This window comes from Gossypium hirsutum, chromosome A06, assembly GCF_007990345.1.
Source record: "Gossypium hirsutum isolate 1008001.06 chromosome A06, Gossypium_hirsutum_v2.1, whole genome shotgun sequence".
NCBI classification, from domain to species: domain Eukaryota; kingdom Viridiplantae; phylum Streptophyta; class Magnoliopsida; order Malvales; family Malvaceae; genus Gossypium; species Gossypium hirsutum.
Window position 1 is genome coordinate 875,259 of NC_053429.1, and position 17,490 is coordinate 892,748.

Consider the following 17,490-nt stretch of genomic DNA (forward strand, 5'->3'; position numbering starts at 1 on the left):
ATGCATGACTAAATCATTTTCCTATACATTAGAGTTCCTTTTGGAAACATATTACTTAAGGTAAATGCTTTTCTTATGTATATAAAATAATTATTTACTACATCAATGTATAAGCTTTTTAGTTTTATAAATGGGTTGTTGATCGAGTTTTAGTTCGATTGGCATGTGCATTGTTGTTAGTGTAAGAGGACGTGGGTCTGAATGTATTGAAGTACATTATTTTCCTATTTAAGGGTTCGATTGATATGTGCAAAATGATCGCTGAATTATTAAAAAAATTTTATGTAAGTCACTGGGTTGTTAAATTTTTTTTAAATGTTTGACTAATGAGCTTCAAACGATGAATTGACGATTGATACGATAGATCAGTACCTATCGACAAGAGAGCTTTCGATTGGTGCAGACGGTTGCGGTTTTAATAGTTTCATGATTTAAATAAAAAGTTTTAAATAATTTAATGACCATTTTATAACATTTTAAAGTTGAATTATTAAAATATTAATTTATTATTAATGGACCGATGTTGAGATTAGTTTAAAAAAACTAACACTTTTTGGTGAATTTCAATTAACCTGAATTAATATTAAATAATAAAAATAAATTTTAAATTTAATTATAAAATATATAAGTATTAATATAAATTATATTTTAAACATTTAAAAATATATATTTCAAACAGTTAACCAACACATAAAAAGCCCGCCAATTAAAATTAACGGAAAATTAACAATAAAACAAAAAACCCGGTTTTGTTTAAATTATAATCAAAGAGAAACTGAAAGAGAAAAGCAGAACCGTCATTGTGTGGTAATCCTCACAATCGCAGAGCAACTTACGGCAGCGGTGACGACGGAGACGGCGAAGATGGAGAGAGGCGGAGCTAGAGAAAGGAATAAAAGAAAACAACGAACAACCAAACCACTGGTCTAATCGTTTCAAAAAACAGTAAAATTATTAGATTGAGATTTTCTCTTTCATGTGATTGTAAATTGTGTTACGTCTCATTTTCAATCTCGTCGTTTCGAGTTTTCCGATGAATTTGTCTCTCCGTTTTGTAAATTTTGATATATTTTTCCCTTTTTTCGAAGAATTTTTTGTTTCTGTATCAAAGATTTCTCTCTTTTCTTTCTTTTTTTGACAATTTAGGACCCTATTATTTCAATTTAGCTTTGAAAATGTCATTTACAAGCTTTTTATGGGAGATTGGGAATATATCAAATAAAAGTTCAAGGAAGAGACATAGGCTTCGTCGAGGTCAAGCTCATATTAATCCAGAAGCTTCTTTCTCTTCTTCACCTGGCTCACCTGGTTCTTCAACTGTACAAATCGAACAAAGGAAATGGGCAAATTTGCCTCCGGAATTACTCTTAGATATAATTCAAAGAGTAGAACAAAGGGAACAATGTTGGCCTGGAAGGAGAGATGTGGTTGCTTGTGCTTCAGTTTGTCGTTCATGGAGGGAAATTACTAAAGACATTGTTAAAACACCTGAGCTTTGTGGCTTCTTAACTTTCCCAATATCTTTAAAGCAGGTAAAATTTAATAAATTCGTACCTTCTTTTTTGCTCGTTATGATTGAAAAAAATCGGGTGTCTTTTTTTTTTTAAAGCCTGGACCAAGGGATACGCCGATTCAATGCTTTATTAGAAGGGAGAGAGCAACTTCAACATTTCGATTGTATATGGGTCTCAGTCCTGGTAATTTTTCTATTTTTTTTGGGTGAAAATGTATGTTCTGATTCTTGTTGAGGGGGAGACTCCTTAGGGAGAAGTATTGAGTGTTGTCCACTGAGCAGTGGGTTCAACCCCGACAATGTCAAGTTATTGTCCTGTGTCGGCGTTTTGTCTCCCACCTCTGTCGAGAGCTGTGTACATTCATGGAGGGAGAGCACCTAAGTGTAGATACGACTTGCAATGCTCAGAGGAGAGATGTTAGTATAGCGCATAACAATAATTATGGAAATCACCTAAATTTGGGAGACTCGATCCATCAACCAAAAGCTTATAATCCACATACTTGCAAGTACGGTACCACTTGAGCTACCTTGACATTGTTAAGGGTCTAATTGGCTGCTTGACGGATGCAACTTAGAAGAGTTCTCCTAAAAGAGTTGGCTTACCTAAAAAATTCTTCAAACTGTGTTTCAGCTTAGTATTATGTTCATATAACTGATATTTATTAGTATGTTATGAATTTAAAGCTTTGTCAGGTGAGTTGAGTAAACTGTTACTAGCAGCAAAAAGGGTCAGAAGGGCCACTGGTACTGATTTTGTTATATCTTTAGTTGGGGATGATTTCTCTAGATCAAGTAACAAGTATGTTGGAAAACTCAGGTAAGCTTTTAGATATATTGAACTGTTACTTTCTTAAGGATTGGTCGGTTCCTTCTTTTGTGGAATTTAAGTGTGAAGCTTTAACAGGTCTAATTTCCTGGGGACCAAGTTCAACATTTTCGACAGTCAACCTTCCACAGATTCTACGGTCTGCTCCAGTTGCGAATTGTGTCGAAAAACTCATCCAGGGAAGGTGGCTCCAAGGGTAACTACAAGTAACCATAACACTGCCAAAATATCTTATGAGCTCAATATTCTTCGCACTAGAGGTCCAAGGAGAATGCAGTGTATCATGAACTCGATCCCCGTCTCCGCCATTGAAGAAGGAGGAACTGCTCCTACACCTACGGCATTTACAAATTGCCTTGATGAGCATTCTTCTCCCTTGTTAGATTCAGCAGGAAGAAGGCCACAAGTTGGGTCCACTTCTAGATCAATGCAAAATGTACCCTTAGTCTTGAAAAATAAAGCTCCTAGATGGCATGAGCAGTTGCAGTGTTGGTGCTTAAATTTTAAAGGACGAGTTACAGTGGCTTCCGTAAAGAATTTCCAGTTGGTGGCTGCTGTGGAGCCTAGTGAAAATGTTACAATAACTGAACAAGAAAACGTGATTCTGCAATTTGGGAAGATTGGCAAGGACATTTTCACCATGGATTATTGTTATCCACTCTCTGCCTTCCAAGCATTTGCAATCTGCTTAAGCAGCTTTGATACAAAACCAGTATGTGAATAACAATTCTCTTGTTCCCTCTACTGGCATGATTATGCTAGGTTTCATTATATTTTGGTTGTAATTTGTAAATATTCTCCTTGGATGTACGTTAGGCTAGCCATTTTACCGGCAACTGCCTTCATTACTCTGCAATCTACATGCTTCTGTAATGCCAAGTTTAGTATCTATATTTATATTTGGAAGGCACTTACCAGACTCCCCCTATTACCACATACTTTATCACATGCTGCAGCTTTTATATTTACTGTCATGAAAAATATCTGAGGAAATTTTCTCCCTCTTGGTATTTACTTGCAGATTGCAGTACAAAATGCATTTTGCTTTACATAACAATATATCATGAAATTACAAAAGGTTATGGATCTGGAGCTTGGCTGTGGACAATATGGCATCATTATTATCAATGTATAGTTATCATTCTCTATATCTTGTTTGCATATGCTGTCTGCAAACTGGCAGGTAATTCTTACAAAGTTGCGATTTATATGGTCAGAGATCCTCCATCTCCTTTTGTTTGTTCTTCCCCCCACAGTTGAAGCGACAACCATGTCGTCGAGGCTTTTCGGGATTACCAGGGTCCGAGTCACTTGATTCTGCAAAAAGCCCTCTGAGGCATCTTCTTCGTACCGTAGGTTCATATGTACGCTTCTCTGCTGGTGTGATATTAAATCTAGTCTTGCCTGGCTCGGTATGCTCTTCCTTTGCTTTAGACTTGGTTGATTCTGCTAAATTGTGTATAAGTTCCAGATAAACACCTGGATTTCTTGCATTCACAGAACTTTCACACACAATTGAATTATTAATGCTTTGTATGTTATTATTGGCATATGCTGTTGATGCTGGATTTTCTTTGGTTACTGAAGCATTAGGCTTCCTTCCCCTGGAGCTTTCTTCTCCATCAGTGGTAGCATCAGGGCTGTCATCCGGGTTGATCTTATAACCCCGGTGAATATGAACTAATCCCTCCTTTTTGCTTGATTCTGAACCTAAGTGAAAAGATGCCCCTCTATTTTCTCCTGCTAGTGTTACGACACTGATTGATTTTTCATCTGTAGGTAGCTCCAGTTGCTCTGCGGTGAGCTTATGAGCAAACTTACAAACATCATCTCGGATCTCGTTCTGGAGGGGAACTTGTTCCCAATTTGAAGAGACATGCTTTTCATGAGCTTTATTTGGTATGCTCAAGTTTCTTGGATATGCTGAACTCACGGTTTTGATTTGTTTTTCATCATTGCTTGAGGTTTTCAATGTCTTCTTTATTTCCATATCATCTTGCTTCTGCTGGTGTCGTTTTCCTGTTTCCAGAGCAGCCATTAACTGCTCTTTGGTTTTTGTCCCAGCATCTGTTGCTGCAGCAAGGAGTTTAGTAATTGTTCCCTGCTCTGGCTCTTCATGAGTCGAACCCTCTGCTGTTGCTTTCCCGTGTTCTTCTTGAACCTTCTTCCTTTCCACTCTTTCCTTTGGCTTTAGTGGTGCTGAAGGTGTTTCCATAGTTGTGCCAGTAATTGGTGCAATTTCTGCAACACCAAATGGTTGAGTCTGTTGATGAGAGGCAGATGGTGGGGGTTGAGTAGAACTTGGAGGTTGGGACCTTTCTTGTATAGCTGTTGGAGAATCTTTTGGAGCAGACATGTCTCGAAGTGATGGAGAAGAGGGTTGTGGAGATGTTTGGCCTGCTGGCTGAGAGGCCAAACGGGATGAAGATTGTTGCTTGGAGACTGCCTGCGCTATTGATTGAGGCTGAGAAACCATGCGAGATGGAGATGGGGGCACAGAGATGGCCCTTGCTGGTGACCGCGTTTGAGAGGTAGCCTGAGTTTGAATTGTTCCATGAGATGCTGATACTGGCCGAGACATCCCTTGCTTGTCTGTTACTCTACGAGATGCTGATGGTGGAACTGAAGAACCTCTGATTTTATGTCGAGGCGTTGATGTTGGCCGTGAAGTAGCTGGACGTGATGTTGCATCTGGCTGAGGTTCTGTCTTTTGTCCTGGCACTCGAGCCTGCATAGGAGCAGTCTGTACTGGTGCGATCCCTGGAGGCCGAAATGGTGGCTGTTGGATAGATGTCGTAGTGCTTGGTTGGGAAGGGACTTCAGTTTGAGCTGTAGGACGTGAAGTGGCTGCAGCTGACAGCCACGGGAGTCGGAAACGAAAAAGTTGCCTCCGTTCTGCCATATATGACAACGAGAAAACAGAAAAAAGAAGACAAGAAAACAACGACTGAAAATCGAGACGGGCGGTGTTTGCCAATGATATAACTGACATCTGATGTCTGGTATGCATATATAGGTTCAAAGTCTGATGATGCCTTTGGAACATGGCTTTCTTCTTGCTTCTCCAAAAGGACAAATCATTTCATGCAATATTCTGGATTCTTAAGGTAAGCTTTTTTATCTTCTCTTGTCTAGTAGGGATAGCATCTAGTGTTTTCTCATTATTGCCTTCATAGTTACTTACATTCCATGTCTCTGTTATTCTTTTCTTAAATGCATAAACCATACTTACAAGTTCCAACCACGTGAGTCATGTGGGTCTAATTTTGGTTTCAGTCCTTATACTATGCTAAAATTTGATATTTAACCCTTTCAATGACATAATTTGGCCCCTCTACTATTTTAATGTTATTAATAGGTCCAAATTGATAGCATTGTTAATAGTAGTGACGTGGATTTTTACCATAAGAAAGTCATCTGAGCTATCTTTACCATAAGAAATTTATTAACAACAAAATCCTTATCATCATTTTAATGGCAACTTTTAACAATGTTATAACATTATAACAGTGGAGGGTCCAAATTATGTCAAATTAAAAGGATTAAATCTCAAATTTCAGCGTAGTAGAAGGATTAAAACCATGATTTGACCTAATAATTATAAGGGTTAATGCAACTTTTGCCCCATGAACTTCATAATTAGGTTCACTTTGATACTTGTACTTTTTATTAGTCCACTTTGGTACCTAAACTTACAACTAAGTCCTTTTTTATCCTAAACTTGGAAAAATTTTAAAGTTTGATTATATGACTCTTTGAGATCATGTTAGGTCCACGTCTTTTAGGTGCCACATCATCGAACTTTAACATTTTTCCAAGTTCAATGACCAAAATGGACCTAGTTGCCAAATTCACTTATGGACAAAAAAAAGTACAAATACCAAGTGAACTTAATTGCCAAGTTCAAGAGCCAAAAATTATATTAACCCTAATTGTAACTTAATGTAAACAAAGCCAAGAGATTCATACTATATTTTGTTTTTCATACTTTATTCTATCTCTCTAATCCATGGAAACAATTGTTAGCTTTCTGGTTGAGGCAAGGAAAGGAACCTTCTCAAAAAGACAAAATGAATAATAGCAGACCAAAAGTTTTCCTTTTATTTTGTCTTGTTAATCAAGTAATGTATTCCCTTTAAATATAAATTTTAAGACAAGTGGATCAAAACAATATTCTAGTTTGCTTCATTGTCAATTGTCCAAGGAGCTGCTTTTCTAAGGTATATGCAACTCTGCATTATAATGTAAAACCTATACATACACTTCTAAAAATGTATATATATATATAGAGAGAGAGAGAGAGACACATATATTTGTATCTGATCTTTGATTTACAGTGCCAACATAATGCAAGGATTGATCCAAGGACTAAGATCTTGCTGGCAGGAAAGAATCAAGCTAGCAATTCTAAGAAATTCGGGAGGACATAACCGGAAAAACATGTTCTCGCGTACCGGTTCCGTGGAAACAGAGGAAAAGGGATTAGAAAACATTACAGTAGCAGATGTATTGATCACAAAAGGCGAAGAAAACGTAGGGTCTTGGCTTTGGTGTCGGGTCAACGACAATGTCGATGATGCCATGAAGAATGCAAGTATCATACAACAATTTAACTGTGATTGTCTGGTCTGGTTTGGTTTGGTTTGGTCTGGAGAATATTTGTTATTAAAATGACACAAGGGAAATTTTGCAGATGGCGCAACATAACATTGGGTCATTGGTGGTGTTAAAACCAGGAGATCAACTACATATTGCAGGGATCATCACAGAAAGAGGTAAAAGAAATATGTAACGTTTATATTTTTTTGCTCACTATCTAGATTTTAGACTAAACCTGTCAATTAGATGGAATGGATAGGTCTTTAGGTAGGGTGAATTTGAGTTTTAAAATTTTTTGTTAATTTTGGTTCGGGTCATTTTCAATTTTTGGTTATTTTGAGTACAAAGTCATTTTGGATTTGGGTCATTTATGTGTGAGGTTTCAACCTTTTTGAGTTGGGTCATTTTTGGACTATTTAAATTTAAGTCAATTTTGGGTTTGAATCAATTCATTATAGAGTTGTGTGAATTGAATTTTTATATTCGGATTGTAATTGATAAGTTCATTTAATGATGAAACTAGGGGTAAACCCCTCTTTGGTTTCAACCTTTTTGAGTTGGGTCATTTTTGGACTATTTAAATTTAAGTCAATTTTGGGTTTGAATCAATTCATGATAGAGTTGTGTGAATTGAATTTTTGTATTCGGATTGTAATTGATAAGTCTATTTAATGATGAAACTAGGGTAAACCCCTCAAAGAAAATTTTATTTTTATTCTCTTTCAAATATTAATAATTTAATTTGAGGTCTTTGGGCAAATGGAAAACTGTTTATTCACACTTCCTAAAAATTAATTATTTACTTTTAAGACCTTTTAAATATAAATTTTAGCTTTGGAGTCTCTCAAAACTCTATAATATTTTCTCAATCCTTACACATGGTTCTCGGTTCTCTCTGTCTACTCTTGACCATTGACCAATTATGTTGTTAATGATCCAATATTTATTCACGAGTAATCAATAAACATGCAAGTTTCAATCATCACAAGGAGTTTATAAATAAAATTTTCTAACTTTTTAGCCCTTTTTTTTCCTTAGACTACTTGAGAAAGATTATTGGACAAGGGAGATCACCAAAATACACAAGAGTGGGGGAAATCATGACAGATGAGGTATTTTCTCTCTATCCAAACATTTTTTGATATCAGAATTTAATTTCAATGTTTAATTTAATATCTAAACTTTTTTCCCCAATTTCATACTAGAGTATAGGTTCAATGTTTACTTTGGTACTTAATTTTTTTGGTACTTGATTTTTTTTACTTTTAATGTTTAATTTGGTACCTAAACTTTTTTCAATCCCAATTAAGTACTTATGTTTTTTTAGTAGAGCATACATATCAAACATTTGATTTGGATATTAAATTAAACATTAAAGCCGAACTTATGCATCGAATTAGAAAAACAAAAAACAAAAAACTCAAGTACCAAAGGGCATATTAATCCCTTTTACTTATTTATGTTATTGCTACAATTAAAACCAGTCCTTTATGAAGCAGAACAAATTAATCACAGTGAAATCTGATACAAGCATTCTTCAAGCAATGCAACTCATGACAGGTAAACTTAGTTTATTCATTGCCAGAGTGTTTTAAGAATCTCAAAACTCATAGTTTTTCCCTTTGAATTTTATAACATCAACCATCCTTTATAACGATCCCTCAGACAATCACATACGACATGTTCCGGTGATAGACGGGAGAATTGTCGGCATGGTTTCGATAGTAGACGTTGTACGAGCTGTGGTGGAACAACAAAATGGTGAATTGAAACGACTCAATGACTTCATTAAAGGGGAATACTACTAGAACAGATACATTTCTACAATATAGATGTCTTCTTTCATTTCAATGCAATGCAATGCAATTGTAGTTCAATAAAACCGAAAATTGCATATAATTGACATAATTTGATTCTTCTACTGTATGAAATTTCGGATGTTAATAATAAGAGAACTAATTTATGCTTGAAATGAACATTGCAATGGTTCAACCAATAATCAAAAATGAAAACCATGTTCAAGGTCTCAAAAGAAAATTAGGTTGACAATTAAAATAAAACATCATAGCAGCATACCAGGTTTAAAACGAGTAGGTTATTTCTTGGGTCTTTTCTGGCTGAAAACCTGAGATGACGATAGGGAGAATTTCACTTGTTCCGATGCAGCAAAGCCCTTAGCTTCCATCAATTGAAGTATCCTTTGAGCATCTTGCACAAATCCACCTGCACAAAGTGCGGTTATAATTCTCTCGAACTCATTGGGACCTAGTTCATCTTTCCTAGCTTCCAAAACTCCAACAGCTTGAAGAGCTTTTTTCTCGGATGTAGCCCTCGAGTACATATCACAGAGGCTTACGTGAACCTTTAAAGGAGGAACTTCGCCTAGTTCCGCAATCTTGTCTAGTAACTTTTCGGTTTCGTCAACCAGCCGCAATCTACCCAACCAATCAACAAGAACGGTATATGTTTCTATGCCGGGTTCAAAACCGTCCTTCTCTAGCTCCAATAGAAGGTTTAAGGCCTTATCTAACAAATTTTTCTTCTCATAAGCAGCAATCATGTTAGCGGTACACTTATCATCCGGTTTATGTCCGAGTTTTATCATGTTGTCAAAATTGCTCCTGGCTTGATCACAGTCACCAGCTTGCCCGTATGCCTCCACGAGCAATGCAAAATACTCCAAATTGTGTTGAAATCCTGCAAATTGCATGCTGTTCGCAATTCGTCCAGCTCCAACAGCATCACCTCTACGAGCATAAGACCGAAGCAATGCCATGTAAATCTCTTCTGAGGGTTTGATGTCTCTTGTTTCCATCTCCCTTAGTAATTGCTCACCCTGTCGAGGTTCACCAGCATTGATATATGCCATCATCATTGAGTTGTAGATCTTCGTGTCCGGTTGGAAGCCATAGTTCCTCAAGCTTTCAAATGCATCATTAGCACGGGCAACGTTCCCTACCTTGCTATACATGTGAACAAGAACCGTGATAGTTAAACTATCAGGCATCATACCATTTTCAACCATCTTCCTAAGGATCCTCTCAACATCTTCTACACGATCCTCTTTAGCATAGGCATCGATCAGTTTGGTATAGTCACGAACGTTTGTTTGGAAAGACTCTTCACCCAAAACCAGTTCCATAACCTATAAACATTCAAAATCATAATAGCAAGTTCAGAACCTGTAGCTCCGCTGTAACAAACTTTACAACGCAAATACTCGTACTTACATGTGTTATTCAAATAGGACAAGAAGAGAATCATGCATCCAATTAAATATAGCAGATAAACAACTCCTAGAGTGTTTGAACAATAACGTATAACCATAAATGAAAAGCATATTTTCATGACCTCAGGAAGAAATAAATCAAGATGAAAACATGCACATACATATATATGAAATAATATATCACCCTACTGATAATCAATAATATGGGATGTAAATCAAGTAATAACAGGATAGACAACTCCTAGAGTGTTTGAACAATAACATATAACTATAGATGAAAAGCATACTTTCATGGCCACGGGAAGAAATAAAACGGGATGAAACACATGCACATACATACATATATATATGATATACTATATCACCATCTTACCTAGAACAAGAAAAAATCAATACTGATAATCAATAATATGGGATGCAAATCAAATAATAACGGGATAAACAACTCCTAGAGTGTTTGAACGATAACATAAAACTATAAATGAAAAGCATATTTTCATGACCTCAGAAGAAATAATACAGGATGAAAAACACACGTACATAAACAAAGACAAGAAAATTCGATACTGATAATCAATAACATGGGATTTAAATCAAGCAACAGCAGGAAAGTATGGTGCAAGTTATTGTGACATCATGAGGTGGACAAGAGAAAAATTATACCTTTAAGTGTATGCCGGGATTTTTTCGTTCCAATTTATCAAGCAAAGTGATCCAGTCAACACGAGTAGGTTGCAAAAGTTGTATCCATTCAGCCAAAAGCTGTGAAGGATCATCTTCCTTTTTCAAAGAAAGGATTTTATCCATGACCAATTTGCACTTCCCAGATATTGGCTTCGGTTCAAGAGGCCAAAGCATTTCCTCTTTCTCATGGATTTTATCAGCCACTTCAGCCCACTTAGGATCCGATAAATCCAGTCCATAGATCTTATATTTAATCTTTCCTTTTCTTTTTGGAAGAGAAGCAATAGCGGGCGTATCCTCTGCTGCAACAGCTTGTTCCTTCAAGACATTCCCACCCTTCTCTTGCTTTCCGGACCTAAAACGTTGCAAACTCTCGTAAAAATCATTCTCCTCCATCTTCTCTTTCGCCCATTTAAACCGTAGCTCCCTCAACAAATCCCCACGAATCCCAACTTCACCAGCGAACCTACACTTTTCTTTCACTTCTTCAGCTTGCAAAAACTGCTTCATTCTCTCCTTCTTCCTCGCCTTCTCCATATCCTCCAACACCATATTACTCGCTTCCCATACAGTCTTCCATAAATCTTCGCTAAAATCTTGCGATGGTATCGCCACTTTCGAACCAACCATCCGCTGAATACCGCCTTTCTCCATCTCTTCCACGACCTTCTCCACGATAACTAAAAGCATCCCATTAATCGTCTCCTTATCACAATCCGTATACACTTCGGATAACTTCCCTCTCATTATCCAAACGAATCGAGATAAGAACTCTTTCGTAGTCCCATCATCCTCATCCTCAGAATCACTGGACACAACATTTGCTTCAACACTAGTATAACTTAGCTTAGTTTCTCTGGTTAAGTGAATACGTCTAATAAAAGGGGAAATGGGTTTAGGGTTTTTAATATAAGCAGAGCTTTGAACACTACTTATTGGATGGAGGGAAGTAGATATTGCGGCTGATATTGTAGAAGCTGGTTTTGGACTTAATTTTGATATATGATTGATTGATTTCCTAAAAATTAGATGCTTCAAATTCATATTTAATCAGCAATTGAAACCAAAAACCCTATGCCGAATTCCTCAAAAACTTAGAATCAAGCAAAATATCAGTGCAATTACCTGAGAGATAAACGATCAGTGATGAAATGAAGCAAGCAATTAAGCGAGATGAGCCACTCTGTTTGGTTCTCGGGAAAATAAGAACGGAAAACTAGCCGAGAAAAAAGGGTATAGGCATAGGTTGCCCTGAAAGTTGAGTGTTGAAATGGACGGCTAAGATTTTAAGGGTTTAGTGGAGGGACTGATAAGAAAGGGGAAAGATTATTAGGGTTTTCTTTTTCTTTTTTTAATTAAAAGCATCTCATATAAATTAATTATTAAAAAAAAACAGTTTTTATAGGTCAAATTCTGCAATTAGACCATGTATTTTGTGGGTAAAAGTACTATAGAGGCCCCTGAACTATAAGTTGGATTAGATTTTGTCCCCTCTACTCAAAGAATGAGCAAATAATCCTTGTACATTAAATCAAAGAGCAAATTGATCATTCTATTAAATTTTCATCCATTTTTATTGCTAAAATTGGTCTTCGTACATTAACATGAGATACATATGGCACGCCATGTGTTATTACCTGATTATTCTGTCAGCTACGTCAGTTCTTAACAATACAAATAGAAGAAAATTTTAACATAAATGACCAATTGTTCTTTGGTCTAACGTATAGGGACTAATTTGCTCATTTCTTTATTAGAGTGAGGCAAAATGCAATCTGACTCTTGATACAAGGGTCCCATAGTACTTTTACCATGCTTTATGTAAATTGTGGATTTAGTGCTTGTACTTTAATTTAGTCTTTTTCAATCTCAGGTACTTTTAGAATTCATTATGTTATGTCATTTTCAAATTTTGATGTGTACAACATATTGTCGCATATGTAATGCTATGTCACCTTGTTATTTCCATATATTCCTCACAAAAATTTAGTATATTTACCAATAATCGTTTGCATTATGACCTAAATTTTGAAATTTAAAAAATATAGTGACTAAGAATAATTTAATCGAAGAACATGGACTAAATCTATAGCTTTAAACATAATAAAATTAATAGCATAATTTAACCAAATAGATTTAATTGCTACCATTTGGTTAGGACTAAAATTTCAAATTTTGAAAAGAATAGAACTAAAATTGATCAAATTAAAGTACAAATACTAAATCCACAAATTACACAAAATATAATGTCTAATAGTAGAATTTGACCTTTTTCTTATAGCTTAAAATTGAATTAGTGGTTGAACAAGTCAGATGGTTCTTGGTTTTGCTGTTGGTACAAAAATAAAGAAAGAAAGAATTGAAAAATCATGAAAATTATATATATAAAAAAAACTATTCAAACTATTCAATTGTCATTTTTCTCAATTTTCGATTTTTATTTATTCCAAGCAATTCGATAAACATTTATTCAACCTCTTCGTTTGGACTAATAAACCGATTGATTTCTGCTATAATTGATATGTGTCCAATTTAGTTTCAATAACACTTATAACAACATGAAAATTTATATTGAATTAATATAAATTAACTATGTTTACTATTAAATGTAAAACAAATCTATGAAAAACAACTTATAATTTTTTTAGTGAATTACAATAATAGAGTAAAACCTGGACCATACCTGGACGGTGAATACCCTTAATTATCCAATCATCACATGAAAAAAACTCGTAATTTTAACATTTTGGTTTAGGCTTACATATAAAAAAAACCCCCTTAAAAATGTTTAAAAAAAACAATTGAACCATTATATTAAATTCACATTTAATTAAGCCTCTCTTGTTAATTAAAATAATCAATTAAGTCCCTCCATTAATGGTTTCTGTTATTAACCATGTTAACCGTTAAAATAAATGATGATTAAATTATATATTTTTATAAGAGTTAAAATGTATTTTTACCCTAGATATTGAGTAGCTTAAAAACTCGTGGCTAGTATCTACTCTCTTAATGGGTCTACCAGACGCGAAGGATTAGTCATTGGGCTCGCTCTGATGAATATATTGGACAACAAAAAAAAAAAGCATTTTTATCTTGTATTTGTTTATTTTCTTTTATAGTTTTCAAAAGAACTTAATTGAAATTTTAACATTTTGGGGCTAGGGCCTTGTCTGCTCCCTCCCTTCCCATATGATAATGGTAGTTTGCTTTATATTCTATATATACAACCGGTCAAATCACCAATTTTTAATTTAATTATTTAATTGTTCAATTTGGTCCGATTCTAATATCACTGCTGATCCAAACAACTTTGAAATAAGGTGTGAAATTTGAAGCTCCCATTTAAAATGGATCGTTTTCTTATGGAAAAACTCAAATCTAAAAACTCAAATCAAGGTTTTCAGATCTGAATCAATGGTCAAATTAGTTAAACCACCGATTCTCAATCTGATCGGTTTGTTTGGTTCAATTAATTAAATAATAAAATCATAAAAATTAAAAATATATTTACAAAATAGAAAAAGATGGTTTGACCGATTTTATTGCCCAGTTTAACCAATCCATACCGATTGCCTGATCAATTGGTCCAACCCTTTATTTTGGATCAATACTCTGGCCTGCTCTTGGTTCGACTAACCAGTCCAATTCGATTCTGAAAAAAGTGACCCAAACCCAGAGTTAGTGTTTTAGATTTGACCCATTATTGTATCCAAATATACTTCTTCTTTTTTATCCAAATCCCCTTTAAAGAATCTCCGAGCTTAAATAGATAACTCGATGTTCCAAGTTTTGTGTAAGAATAATTGACACTAATGCCTAAATTTAGTATAATATTATTTGTAAGAGTTCCAAGATAAAGTTAGTAACACAAAAATTATTTGAGAGAGAAGTTACCAACGACTTAGTCGTGTATGGCCATTTGAAAGCAAAAATTAGTGAAAGATGGCCCATTGAACACGCCACAAACGCCTCCTCTTAAAAAAAAAACCTATAAAGTTGGCCCGATTTTCATCCATTTGAACTGAGACTCTTCCATTCAACATTTCTTGTTGTTTCCTTTTCAAGCTTTTTTCAAAAACCATGGCGAAGCTTGCTTTGGTTGTGGTATTCTATTTGGGTCTTGTCCTTTCAACCCAAGGAGAATTCACCCAATTCGATGGCTTCGCCGGAAGCGTGTTAAGCTCTGCAGAAGATGAAGCTGAAAGTGCCAAGGGTTCGTTGTTCCGGACGTTTTCCCCTGATATAAACAAGGTTACTACGGAAGTCAAAGGTGCGGCCGATACCTTATCGACCTCCGGAACAGATGCTGCCAATATCATGAAAGAGAATGTAGAGTCATGGGTTGATACACTTTCCCCTGATGCTGCCCCGAGCCCGTCTGCCGATAATCCGAAAAAGTCATCATGGACTGGTTGGATCACAGACAGGCTCAGGTAAAGACTATATTAAATCTCTGGGTCGAGTTGGGTTACGGATAGAATAGAGAATGGAAGGTTTAGTCAATTCAATCAGTGACATATAACTAAAAATAGATAGATTTTTTTTTGAATAATCCCATTATAGGTTCTTATCATTTTTGCTCTATTTAAGAGCATGCGAACCCACGTCCTTCTACATTGACAACAATACTCATGCTAATCAAGTTAAAACTCAATAAGCAAAAATAGCTAGAGCCATCAAAAATCATTTTTTAATTATGTTTATTTTTTAATGAAAATTTTAGATTTTTTTTCTATGTTTACATTTGATTTTTTTTAATTTTAATATTTTTTGAATTTTTTAATATATTAATTTTTTATTTTTAATATGGTTGAACCAAGAACTAAATATCTAACTGATTCGACCTCTTATCCAATTATAACATTGGTCTTGATTCCAAAAAAATTCCATGTTTAAACTTGAAATTGACTCGACTTGATGCTGTTTTTACTTTTCATATGTTACAAAATATTAAATATATAAAATTTAAATACAAAATTATTATTCTTTAATTTGAGTTCAAGTTAGCCCAATATTAAAAAAAAAAATTGTCCATGCTTGACCTAGGCAAGGTTGAACCTACCAAAGTGGATTGATTGTTCGACACATGAACATATATTTAAGAGTGAAGCAAAAAATTCTATTTCAAAGGATCGAAACAAAATTATAAAATTTTGAAATAAAAAAGAAGAAGAGTTAAAATGACTTAAATTATTATTTTTTTAATAGTGATGAAATTATAATTTTTTTCATTTAACCAAAGGATCAAGACTTTTGTCTACCCCTAACTTCGTCCTCGAAATATTATGTATATGTTCCTTACTCATATTTATTATATCGTAATTGATTTTTGTTTCTACTTTAGGGGCATTTGGCTAATGCCTTCCAATGACTCAAAGAAAGAGGCAAACAATTTGGCTTCGACTCCAGCTATGGCACCAGGACCAGCGAATGCAAGGCGGTTGTCACCTGCCTTTGCACCCATTGTAGTTGGTTAAGATGGGATTATAAATCAAACTATTATCAATAAGTGTTGGATGTAGGGGTAAAACACATTGCAGTTTTAAGGAGAGAATTTGTGTTCAAGTCCTGGAAATAATGTTATTGAGAAAGACAACTATGAATCCTGAAAGGATTAGTCTTCATAGACCATGAAGCAGATATGGAAGATACCTTGGTTTTTCAAAAAAAAGCCTTCAATGTAATAATATTTGTAAGAAATACATACATACGTACGTACATACAAACATTGTTTGATTTTTTTAATGATTGATAGAGGTAAAGTGTAACACCTGACGCTATGTAAGTTTCTTTAGGAATAAAAAAAAATGTCATTATAATTGTTATACTTATATCTCGTGAGCAAACTTTGCATCCTCGGGACTTCATAGGTTAGCACCTTTGACTAAGAAGAATCACCTTGTGAACTAAAGACTCTTGCGAGCCCAAGACCTCATGACTCTATACCATTGGGACTACATGCCTAAAATGGACGAGGTACATCATTTATGCCACTCACAATCTCACACGTCACATATATATATTCCCTTGACAAGATAGTCTATATCTACGACGACAAGGTATCAATAGGTTAGCTAAAATGTAAGAAGTTTAAAACCAATACATAGGTGACACATGACACCTTAAGAATGATTAGAGACAACCCCTTAAACGTTTATAGTCATCAAGATAGAAGGCCAATAAACTCTCTCTCCTTTGATATTCTCAACTCTCTTATCCCCCTCTTTTTTTTATCTCAATCCTCTATGAGTACTCACATTTCAATATCTTAATTTTTCTTTATCTCTTTGCTTTCCGGGTGAACTATCACAAAGCATCACTACTTCGTCTTTGTATCAACAATAATCATATATTTATAATTAATTAATTAATTAATTAAATTATTCACTAAAATACAATTTTTCCATTTGAGGGCCCTCTAAGTTTGCTCCTTACTGTCATATATCCATTTTTTAAATTCACTTTTTTTGTGAAGTTACGACTAGCTATATCAACAGTTACAATAAGAATTATTAATGAAGTTCTGACAATATTGGCAAAAGCTAAAGCCTTGAAACCTTAAGCGCTCAGGTTTTAATCCTACTATGCACAAAGGCTTATACTTATGAATTTTGAATGTCTACTCGAAAAAAG

At 34.9% G+C, this 17,490-nt stretch overlaps 5 protein-coding genes across 8 annotated transcripts; 3 read left to right on the forward strand and 2 right to left on the reverse strand.

Moving 5' to 3' along the window:
• Nucleotides 1-742: 742 nt before the first annotated feature.
• On the forward strand, nt 743-3,747 carry LOC107938910 (tubby-like F-box protein 6). 4 transcript variants are annotated; one of them, XR_005928216.1, is made up of 6 exons: nt 744-1,532; nt 1,610-1,697; nt 2,201-2,333; nt 2,421-3,054; nt 3,364-3,471; nt 3,560-3,747. XR_005928216.1 is itself a non-coding variant. In XM_041114751.1 (5 exons), the coding sequence occupies exons 1-5, from the start codon at nt 1,176-1,178 to the stop codon at nt 3,394-3,396; spliced, it is 1,236 nt and encodes a 411-aa protein (XP_040970685.1). In that variant the 5' UTR covers nt 743-1,175; the 3' UTR covers nt 3,397-3,471. The 4 variants fall into 4 exon arrangements, 3 of the variants coding, with proteins under 3 accessions (XP_040970685.1, XP_040970686.1, XP_016727648.2); XM_041114751.1 differs by lacking the exon at nt 3,560-3,747 and having other exon boundaries at nt 743-1,532; nt 2,210-2,333; XM_041114752.1 differs by lacking the exons at nt 3,364-3,471; nt 3,560-3,747 and having other exon boundaries at nt 745-1,532; nt 2,210-2,333; nt 2,421-3,252.
• LOC107938909 (flocculation protein FLO11) lies at nt 3,556-5,402 on the reverse strand. Its single transcript, XM_041114750.1, has one exon. It carries the CDS (start codon nt 5,386-5,388, stop codon nt 3,556-3,558), a length of 1,833 nt encoding a protein of 610 aa, XP_040970684.1. The 5' UTR covers nt 5,389-5,402.
• Nucleotides 5,403-5,474: 72 nt separating this feature from the next.
• On the forward strand, nt 5,475-8,996 carry LOC107938911 (CBS domain-containing protein CBSX3, mitochondrial). Its single transcript, XM_016872163.2, has 6 exons — nt 5,475-6,562; nt 6,680-6,932; nt 7,036-7,117; nt 7,980-8,053; nt 8,426-8,501; nt 8,607-8,996. Exons 2-6 carry the CDS (start codon nt 6,690-6,692, stop codon nt 8,747-8,749), a joined length of 618 nt encoding a protein of 205 aa, XP_016727652.1. The 5' UTR covers nt 5,475-6,562; nt 6,680-6,689; the 3' UTR covers nt 8,750-8,996.
• LOC107938908 (pentatricopeptide repeat-containing protein At1g74850, chloroplastic) lies at nt 8,367-12,171 on the reverse strand. The gene is made up of 3 exons (XM_016872155.2): nt 10,834-12,171; nt 9,018-10,086; nt 8,367-8,681 (listed from the first exon to the last, which is right to left on the reverse strand). Exons 1-2 carry the CDS (start codon nt 11,896-11,898, stop codon nt 9,037-9,039), a joined length of 2,115 nt encoding a protein of 704 aa, XP_016727644.2. The 5' UTR covers nt 11,899-12,171; the 3' UTR covers nt 8,367-8,681; nt 9,018-9,036.
• Nucleotides 12,172-14,867: 2,696 nt separating this feature from the next.
• LOC121230263 (uncharacterized) lies at nt 14,868-16,680 on the forward strand. The gene is made up of 2 exons (XM_041114753.1): nt 14,868-15,290; nt 16,202-16,680. Exons 1-2 carry the CDS (start codon nt 14,938-14,940, stop codon nt 16,332-16,334), a joined length of 486 nt encoding a protein of 161 aa, XP_040970687.1. The 5' UTR covers nt 14,868-14,937; the 3' UTR covers nt 16,335-16,680.
• Nucleotides 16,681-17,490: the final 810 nt, after the last annotated feature.